This window comes from Antrostomus carolinensis, unplaced genomic scaffold (genome assembly GCF_000700745.2).
Source record: "Antrostomus carolinensis isolate BGI_N321 unplaced genomic scaffold, ASM70074v2 scaffold13765, whole genome shotgun sequence".
NCBI lineage: Eukaryota > Metazoa > Chordata > Aves > Caprimulgiformes > Caprimulgidae > Antrostomus > Antrostomus carolinensis.
The window spans coordinates 1-10,680 of record NW_010317162.1 but is presented as its reverse complement, the minus strand read 5'-3'; the positions used below and the strand labels follow the sequence as shown (position 1 = coordinate 10,680).

The 10,680-nt window shown below is 37.6% G+C and overlaps 1 protein-coding gene across 1 annotated transcript in view; it reads right to left on the bottom strand.

Moving 5' to 3' along the window:
• LOC104525359 (putative E3 ubiquitin-protein ligase UNKL) overlaps window positions 1–8,215 on the bottom strand; it is a gene marked incomplete at its 5' end in the record, with an annotated part of 27,249 nt that extends 19,034 nt beyond the window's left edge. Inside the window, 3 exons of the mRNA XM_029085084.1 lie at window positions 4,768–4,933; window positions 5,792–5,854; window positions 8,027–8,215. Coding sequence (XP_028940917.1) covers window positions 4,768–4,933; window positions 5,792–5,854; window positions 8,027–8,215 — 418 coding nt within the window. The remainder of the gene's footprint in view (window positions 1–4,767; window positions 4,934–5,791; window positions 5,855–8,026) is intronic.
• Window positions 8,216–10,680: the final 2,465 nt, after the last annotated feature.

The following is a 10,680-nucleotide window of genomic DNA, read 5'->3' as shown; positions in this document are numbered from 1 at the left end:
AGGAAGCTGCCTAAGCTGTCCAGAACAAAATACCAGCCAAGAGATAAAGTTCACATACTACACAATGATGCTCATGACAAAGATACCTGAAAGTTAACATACCTCTTTGTGAAGAGTTACTAGCCTGGGTCTCAAAAGCAACACAACTTTATTAGTATGGAGTTGTGCCCAAACAATAATCCTTATCTTTCAGCAGTACTGACAAAGCAGCTTGGTGTCTGAGAGTCAGAGGGAGGAAGCACTCTCTGCATCATCATTTTGGCATGAAGGGATATGCCCTAGCTTTTCAAAGTTTTCCAGCAATAACCTTCTCTTGGAGAAAGGTGCCTAAGTGAGTCCTTCTATACAATACAGTAAAGAGGGGAGAGATGACCTCCTTTTATTTGATGAATCAAGGCTTAAAGTGGCCACAAGTGTTGTGTGAAACCCAGATTAAGAGTCCCTCTTCCACACTGGGTTTTGGATCCCATTGCTGCACTGTGCTTCACCTACCTTTGCCTTTTACATAGGCAAGGACCTTTCATCTGCAACACTGTAGCTGGGCTATCTTGCCCTTTCACCCAACTGCTCTGGTAGTGCCTTCCAGAGTCTTTCTGGAAGTTTCCTTTCTTGTTCTCATGCTCATCATCTTGTTATGCTCACCATTTGGCACCTGCCAACCCTCAGAGCATTGTTATGGTGAGTTCTCAGGGGAAGTGACTGCCACTGGTGTGAGAATCACACTACCTTTCTCTTCTCCTACTCCTGATTGTAGCTTTTGATTTACCTTAGAGGGACCCAATAATAAATTGGGACACAGCTCAAACACCAATTAGCACCCAGCACCATCCACTGATCAAAGTGTGCTCCAATTAACACTAATAACATCATGAACAGGAAGAGCCCATAAGGAGTTTGGGACAGTCTTGATGAAATCTATAGTTAATACAGTTAATATGCAAAAAGTATTATGTGGGAAAGAACCAGCCACTGCACTGGACAGGGTGCTCAAGAGAGGATGTTCATCTGCCCTGCCTGTCACTTCTTTTCCCACCCAGCCACTGAGACTGTTTTTTCTTCCCCTTTCTTCTCTCTCTCTTTTCTTATGTTTCTATATTTACCTGGAAATAATTTTCACCATTATGTGCCATCAGCTATGCAACCCACTAATAAATCTTCACACGTGTGAACCTGTCTCAACATCCTTTGTACAAAAATGCCATACACCTGTGAGAGCAAACTTCTCATCACTATGCTGCAGGATATTCTGAAAGAGATCCCTCTCACTTTCACCAAGTTAAGCTGTTCCACTTTCAAAAAATTCAAAATTCTCTCAGTCATGAAAAGAGAGTCTTTAAAATCCCATAATTAGAGCTGTCATTATCTTTAAATAGGGAAACTGTTTTTATTCAAGCTCTTGCAACACCCCACATCACCCAGATGTTACTAATATTTAAAGTTATTTGCAGTGTCTGGCTCAGTAGGTTGCTATGCAAGTACAACAAGCAGGAACAGAACACAATGAGGCTGACATAAATCATACTACTCAAATAGTAGATTTAATCTAAGCCTGCACCCTTACTAAATTACTAACCTGTCATCTCCTCGCATGAGGCCTTAGCTCATTCTGCCAGACTCATCCTCCCCTACCACAAAAAGGACTGACATGTCTCCTTACTATTTATTATCTAGATTTTCAAAGTTTAATTTCTGATACCTTCTGGCTCTCTCAGATTCCACCTCACACAGTGGAAAGTCAGCGGAGTGCAGGAAGAGAACACAAAAGGAGAGACAGCAATTTTCCTTGAATGGCAAATCTCCCAGGCAGGCAATAACCTCATGCTCAAGCATCCAATAGAAAGCAACAGAAGCAACCAAAACGTTCCCAGAGGGAGGCCCATCCAAAATGTAACAGAGACAAAATAGTGGAGTATCAGGCTGGCACATGTCCCTAATGTTAAGGTCCTACCTTCTCCCTACTATGACGAGTCATTTCCCATCACTGCTGCCCGTTCCCTATTTACTGCTCTCCAAATCTGTCTCCTTTGACACTTTGCTTACTAATTTCTCTATTATCTTAAAAAAAAAATTCTTGCTTTTTTTTTAAAAAAAAAAAAAAAAATTCCAAAACTTATTGAGGACTTCAAACGCCCCAGAGCCGTTATGTTCTCAGATTATGCTGCTTTTGTTTTTTTTTTTTACCAGAACAAAACTAGACAACTTAACCAACCTCCCTTGACTCTGACAGCAGCAGACTGCAGCAATATACCTTCTTCCACTCCATCATTCCTCAGTTTTCAACATACTGTCCAAGCCTCAATGCTAAATACTAGTTCTATCTGATTCATACGCTTATTCCCAACTCCCCTGCACCCTTCTCTTCCCCACCTCTTGCGGATTACTACTCAGGGAGCAAACAGAGATGGCTTTGAGCTCACTGTGAGATCAAGATAAAGGGCCACATAAACAGATACAGATCCCACTGTCTGACAAAGCTTCCTCAGTCCTTGCTAATGTAACTCTCCTGCATTTCTCCTAAGTCTTTATCCAAACCCATTCAACCCCTTTTCTCATAATTATCTAGCCCCTTCCCTTGCTGCAGCTCTTTTTCTATCCTTTTTTTTTTTTTTGTGATTCTTCAATCCACCACTTCCTACAATACAAGAGCACTATGTATTTATTTTGTCTTCTACAATAATGTCGTAATTTTCTGCTCTATTCAGATTATGTGCAACACTTAATTTTCAATGTCATCCTGTATATCCATGACCTAGAACTCTGGAAAAATAATTTTTATATACATGAAATTCTTTTAAGGATAGAAACCAGAATCACGAACTTATACATACAAGAGACATGTATTTTGTGATTCATATTCTGTTAACGAACATATTATACTGAAAACTGTTTTAGAAAAACACTGGTAGGCAGCAGAGTTATATTCTAACTCAGGAATCAAGAGGCTCTTATGCTCAATAATATAATCATACTGGGACATGGGAAACATAGTATATCACTGTTTAAATTACTTTGCAACACTTGTTCAGTATATCATGATTTAAAAATTATACTGAATTAGCATCACATCTAGTATACTGAAATTAAACCATGGGTTTTATTGTTATATGAGTAGCTTGTTACAGCCAGCTAGCCTCTACTTATTCCAGAAACAACGTTTATCTTGACAAAAATGTGATTTCATTCCACAGTATGTTTCAAAATATTAATCGTAAACTGATTAAATTATATTTCTTGCACAGAGTAAAAAATAAAATTCTGCTCAGTCTAGTCCTGAAATTTAAATATAATTTAAATTTTATTTTATGTTCTAACACACAGATAATAAAAAAAACCTTTAAGGAAAGCAAGCTATACCCTTGTGAGACTGCAGAAAAGATCCATCATTTAATATTCTGCACAGATTTCTTTCCTAAAAAAAATTAAAAGAGTGAATGCCTAACTTACCATACCGAAGTGCTGACTCACTGTCTGCAGTCTCCTGGTCGCTGCTACACATCGATTTAAACACAGAAAGCTTCAAGTACACCAGCTAATCACAGTAACTCCCTGATCATGTGACTTACACCACAGAATGTGAAACAGCATCTTTCAAATACCAACATTCCCTGCCACAGCCTCCTGAATAAACAACATTCAGTGTAAAAGTGACACAAATTTCAAAGAGTTTGTTTCATAATACTAAATTAAGGGGAGCAGCTGATATACTCAATGGCAGGATTGCCATTTAGAGGGATCTCAAAAGGCTGGAGAACAGGACTGACAGAAACCTCATGAAGTTCAACAAAGGCAAATACAATAATGCTGCACCTAAGACAGAATAATCCCTTGCAACAATACAGGCTGGGGGCCAAATGATCAGAAAGCAGCATTGCAGAAACAGATCTAGGAATTCTGATGAATGACACATTCAGCTTGTTCTGTGGCAATAAAAGCTAACAGCATATTGGCCTGCATTAGTGAAAGTGTTGCCAGCAGGTTGAGGAAAGTGATTACTCCTCTCTATCCAGCACCTGTGAGACCATGGCAGGAGTACCATGACCAGTTTTGAAGTTCACAGTGTCTAATTATTATCTGAATATTTATCTATCTCCTTTTACCATTTTCCATATAAACAGCCTAGCTCATCAGAAGCATAGGAAAAGCTCTGGGCTAATGGCAGAAATTTTGGAAGTGAGTATTTCCCAGAATCTGTCTTGTGCACCCAGAAAGCAAGGGCTTCTCCTCTTCGTGTCCATTTCAGATCTGGTCCACATAGTGTGAACAAAAGATTTCATCCTTGCACATACAAATAACCAGACTCAAGAATATGCAGTCAGCCAAAGAAAAATATTCCAATTTTCATGTGAACATGGTAATATATGCAATTGTACCTGCTATGGTAACATAAAAAAAAAAAAAAAAATTAAATCTCATCAGCCCACCAACAGAAGTTGGAAAGACACTACTACTTCTAGCAACACAGTGAGTTGTATTACAAAAATTTTACACATTTTTTTTTTAAATCACTGGCCAATACCAATGCCAAAATCCTGGTTTAAATGTCCCATTCACTCATTCCTATGCTCATATTGGACACCTTGTGCAAAATTATTATTTTGGGTGAAAACATTTAAATTAAATTTCAGATATTGCTTTTAATTATATATAATAAAGCAGCTGTGTACATTACTGTCTTTACCAATAAGCTCTTTGAACTTATGTGAAACAAGAAGAACTTGAATAATGCAACAAAACGTGTACAGTCAGAGATTAGATGTTAAGACTCACCTAGTAGTGATTCAACTGTGTTACTGCCAGAATAGAATGGCAGAGCTTTGGCACTGATAGCAGAGAGAGTTGTAGGAGATGAACTATCTGATCCAACACTGGAGGCCAGACTGGAAGTTATACTTGAAGCAAGCGGGTTAACCACTGAAAAAACACTAAGATGGTTCTGTTAAAAAAACATCCAAACAACATATGTATACACACACAAACACACTTACACAGATGTGTGTAAAAACATATAAAATAAACAGTATGTATTTTTTTAAAGTAGTTAATTCAAACAGAAAGAATCCAGAAGAACCCTCTGAATGAATAGACTAAGATAATTTTCCTTATAATTTACCAGCAAGTGCATTTCTCCAATGTGGCTGGACATCACTATCATACAAGGAAATTCTGCTTTCAGAAAAAAGGTATTTAAATACTTGCAAATAAGCTGTACAAACATAATTAGTTAGCTGAAGTCTGATGGTCCTTTTCAAAAGGAAAATATCTATTGTCACTTTAACTATTTTTCTACTTTTGAGCATCTGACGCTTGAACAGCTGTACTGTCTCACCTTCCTGAAATTTTATCAATCCATCCCCAAATCAAGTTAATAAAAAAATTTAACTGTGAAAACTCTGCCATGGACTTGCTATAATCAAAAGCATCCTCAAATTGCCTCATATTCTTCTCATCCCTGGTACTCCCTGCAACACACATCTGTTGTGTATTTTCACAGAACCTACAGCTGGTTGCCCAGGACCATGTCCAGACAGCTTTTGCATAATTCTGAGGAGGGAGACCACAAGCCCTCTGGGCAGCCTGTTCCAATGCTTAGTCTCACATGAGCAGTAAAAAAGTATTTCCATATGTTTAGATGGAACCTCCTGTGTTTCAGTTTGTGCCTGTTGCCTCTTGTCCTGTCACTGGGCACAGATTTTCCACAGACTAGGTTGCAAAGTGCCCCATAACTTTGATACTGCATTAACAAATTATTAAAAAGGGCAAAATATTTACAGCATTTAGCTTTTGGCAATACCTGCTTGTTGTCTTGATCATTTATCTTCTGCTGATTCTCAGCTGGGAAGCTTTGATGCTTTGCCTGAAAGAAGAAAAATCTCTGTAATATATGAACTTAATGAGTGATTGCTGTAAAATATGAGTTTACAAAGGGTCAGTGGCATCTCTGTAATGATAACTTCAACAGGCTGACTTCATTTCCCTCACTGCAGTACTGTATGAAGAATTAAATTTTAATGACTTTAGAGTAAATCTACACAGAAAAGGAACACTAGTTGCATTTGTTCCACTTATATGCATAACGGAGTGCTCACACAAGTTATTTCTGGTCCAAAAATTGAGTTGCCATGACAGCATGAGGCTGTGACAGAATTAAGATGTTCCAGATGATCACTGGGTGGGGAACACTTCTCCAAGAGGTTGGTGGGATAGAACTCTGAGGTAGCCAAAAGTTTGAGTGGAACTGCCTAGATTTTCCCTTAAAGTGATCATGCTACAAATAACAACAACAACAAAAATTCAAATATACAGACCAATTTTCTTTTAACACCATTTTATAATAAGGTAACTTTTGAAACAAGTGAAATGTACTTAAACAAAAGGGAATTCTAAGCAATTTCTCTTTGCCACTATGTTCTTGCAGAGCAGCATCAAAGGATCTCTGTTCTTTTCAGGCCAGTAATTTTCAGTGACTTCCTGAATTGCAGTAAAGTCTGCAAGGTGTTCTCTGTCTCCATAGGAAAAATGGTTCTTTATGCTGCCTTTGAGCAGTCTTGTTGTGTCTGTTCCTTGTTTCCTTTGGGAGATTCCTAATCTGTCTGGTAGTGAAAGCTCGCTAGCAGTAACAACTCTCCTCCTCTTTATAGGCCTCCCACCACTCCACATAGATTTTTATCAATTGTAAAGTCCATCATTCTTCCTCTCTAGACAGGTTCAGTGCGGCCACTAAAAGGCAAACACATGACATTTCTGCTACTGAGACACATTTTTTGTAGCAGTACATTACTCGCTAATTATGACCAAAAGAGCAAAATAGATCTTCACCAATGGTTTCATCAATTCTCAGGTATTGATGCCCCATGTCCAGAAAGCAGCCATTTGATACTGTAACTGGCTTGCTTCCATGACATTTGATCAAGGATCACTTGATCTCTATAGCAGAAGATGGAAATCTTTCCTTTCACAATGACCAGCTCTCTAACCTATTGTCTGTTTGAACATCTACACGTATGAAAGCAATCTTGCCCGGAAAACTTAAGAGTAATGATCTTGCCATCACCATAACAAAAAGTTACCATTTACAAAAACCACTTCCCTTCCTTTCATTCTTTCTCCACCTTTTACTTCTGCACTTCTTTGTGCATCTCAGGTTATAGAAATCAATTCTGACAAGCCACAGCACTGCTTTGCAAAAAGGCTGATCAGCCTGGCTGCAGCTTATTTAAATGTACCATTGGATCTCCTTTTTTTAAACAGTTCCTTTCTGACAATTCAGAAGTGTAGCCAGTAGTATAATGGAGTGAGAAAAATTTACCTTTAACAGGTAAATCCTGACCCTTCAGCTTTTTTCGCACAGGCCAACAGAGCTGTTTCATATCCCTGAAAAAATCAGTCTTCTCTTCTCCCAGCTGTCTCTATCATTGCCTGTTTTCTTCCCACCCCCCAACTAAAGGATTATAACTTCTCACTAACTTCCATTTCAACCACTCTACTCTCATTGCTAATGCTACAGATCTCTCTCTCCCTTCAAGGAGCTTGTTATATTTTATCATCTATGTCTGTTTCAGCAGCTTGTCTAAGGAGAGAGGCCCTGCAGGTGGGAGAAGAAACAGACTGAAATTAATCAAAGACTGGAACTCATAAATAGTATCAACAGCCAGAAATTAATGCAACTTTTCATCATCAATTTTCAACAGTAATTAAAACTGAATCCTACCAAGTCTAGCTGTGATCTTTTTTCCACTGCTATCTTACCCTGTTCTTGGCAACACAGGCTCAAAATGACAATCACAATATTTCTGCAAAGTTAGAATTTACTGCATGTCAGCTGAGCTGCAGTGACTGTTTGCATGAGTGATTTTGGCCTGTGACAACTGTAATTTGATGCAGTTTAGCTCACTAAAGTAGAGAGTTCCAAATTCTGTGTTCTAAATTATCAAAAATCAGTGCCGACAGACGAGGCAGACAACATTTTCTGCTGAATCTAATTTAACTTAAGACTGCATTTGTACTTTGACCCACATTATTCACATACCTGATCTTCTCGTTCAAAGCCTGGTGCTTTTGGATAGCTAGATGTTGGTGGAGAAACACCTGATGTGCTAGACTCAGAACACAAAATGCCATTTGCTAATGATCTCTGTCTACAAAGAGGTCCAAGAGGTGATAAAGAACTACTGCTACCAGAACTTGGTGTTACAGTTGGACTTGAAGAACAGCAAATCTGTAGAAGACAGAAAACAGTATCTAATATACTCAATGATATTTTTTATGTTTACAGCTATAGTCTCCCTCTGTAATACAATCAGTTTAATATATTATAAATTAATTCCAGTCTTATGTAAATACAACACTAACTTTGGTTTATTTGTATATATTTTTGGTATTAGCTTCAAAAAGTAGCAGATGACAAAAGTAACATGGAGCTATTGTAAATATACAGACTTCAAAAGGAGATGCATTTGTGCATACCAGAATATAGTCTTGTTTGGTCCCCACGCACAAAATGAATCACAGGCGGAGATTATTTAATGGATAGGTATAGTTGCCTTCTGACAACCCTGATTTCCATTCATTCACATATTTCTTAATTTACAGTTTAATTGCAAGCATTATACAACATTTCGCTCTTTTAAAAGAACTAAGCCGGATCAAGCCAAGCAGTTCAAAAAGAGAGAGACATGTAGAATCTCGGTAAAAAGCATCTCAATACTTGTTTGTAAAATTCAAAAGGCTGCTAAGATTTGTAAATATTAAAATGTTTCCTGATTAATAAATTAACATTTTAATATTTTAAAACATTACTGAATTTATAATTTTTAGTTTTGCTGTACATTTTCCAGAAAGTTTTAAACTTCTAAAATAAAAGGTTTAATCTGAAGTTAATCTATAAGTAGGTCTGGACAATTTTTTTGCTAAAAGTACAATTCTGATCAACGTGAAGTTTATGAACTCAGCTGACAGCATCCTACAATAATATGTTTGAGTGGAATTGTGGGCATTGCTTTTTTCTACATTTTTAGTTAAACTATTCAATTTTCTTAAACTAGATTTATAACTAGATTCACAAAGGTAGTAAGGAAATAGTTGCATCCTTCATTTATGCCTAAAACAGCCCAGTGGTGAGAACATTCAGTGGTGATACACATTTTAATCCCTTTTGTGCTTGTTTCAGAACACAGCTCTCAAGGAACTGAACTCATCAATACAATAATGGAGTGAAATTCTGCCAAAGTTGTTTTGGTTTGTTAAATACAAAATACACTCTGGATCAAGACAGACTAAACAAGCATAACTATATAGTTATGGTTAAACTCTCAACTTAGGGTTAACCCTAACCCTCAATTCTACTCTATGCTCCAGAGAATGTGAAAGTATTTTAATTAAATCAGGATTTTAACAGGAGACACCTCTCTCCCCAGAATAGTATAATCTCAAAATGTCCCTCCTGAGCAGTAGGAACTTCAGATTCAAATTCCTATAGGTCAGGTAGAGGACAGACATGAACCTAGACGAGGTCTTAACCCTGGACAGAAAAAAAACCACCTCCAACAAATGCAAGCACTATACTCTCTGAAGATTACTACCTATGCATTCACTCACTCCTATCCCTACAGAAAACCTCCTGTCACGAACCTTAACTGTGTGGAGTTCTACAATTAGACTGCTTCTGAAATGCAAAGACAGCTTCACTACACAAAAGTCTGAAATGTACATAGACCCTGGGAGCTAACAGAAGTAGAAGAGTGGGCACCACAGCAAAAATAATCAACTTGATAGCCAAGGTTTACTCAGACAAAATTTCATCTTGAGTCAAAGGCTAAAGAAATAATGTTTTGACCACAAGCTTCTCAGAATGTCTTCCTTTCTGCTACCATTTACTCTAAATTCAAAACTGAGGATTGCCCCTGTGCATGGCAATGCTAAGTTTGCACATTTTTTCATCTCTAAAACACTGAAATCCTCTCTTCATGCTAGAGAGAAAAAGAAAATAAAAAGACATTGCCAGGGAAAAAAACATTGCTCTTAAGTGAAATAAAAAAATATATATTATTATGGTCAATAAAAACATGCTGAGGTATTCAGTTCTGTATCAAAAGATTTTTAAAACTTTTTATTCTGTGATTAGTAACACAGTTACATCTTGTAAGTACACTTAAAATTATACTTCTGGTAGCACAAGACTGCTTAATGCAGCAGGCAAGTATGTACGATAAAATGACTAGACAGAGAAGACAGACTAAGACCCAAAGTAAGATACTAATTTAGATTAAGTTACTGATTCAATTTAAGGATCAGTTCCCTAATCTGCACAAATTGCTTCTTAGATGCATATTTCATCTCCACACTTTCAGCTAGGCAGGCAACACAGATTATTTTACTGACACAGGAAGATGTACATCATGGTTGCCCCACTACAATGTGACCTAATGAAGACCAGGGGAAGAGGGAGGAAGGAAGATAGCCATTATGGATTACTTGTCCTGGAGGGCTCTCTGCAGACAACAGAGCCCTAAGTGGGGAACGATACCCTTGTTCACTCAGAAGTACTGGGCTTGAGGTACAGAGTTACTGGTCAAGATCAGATTATATCAGGCATGTAGACCATTAGATAAGACAGTAAGGTGCCCACTCATATGATCCTTCTGATTACAGTAGGTATCATAGAATCATAGAATCATAGAATGG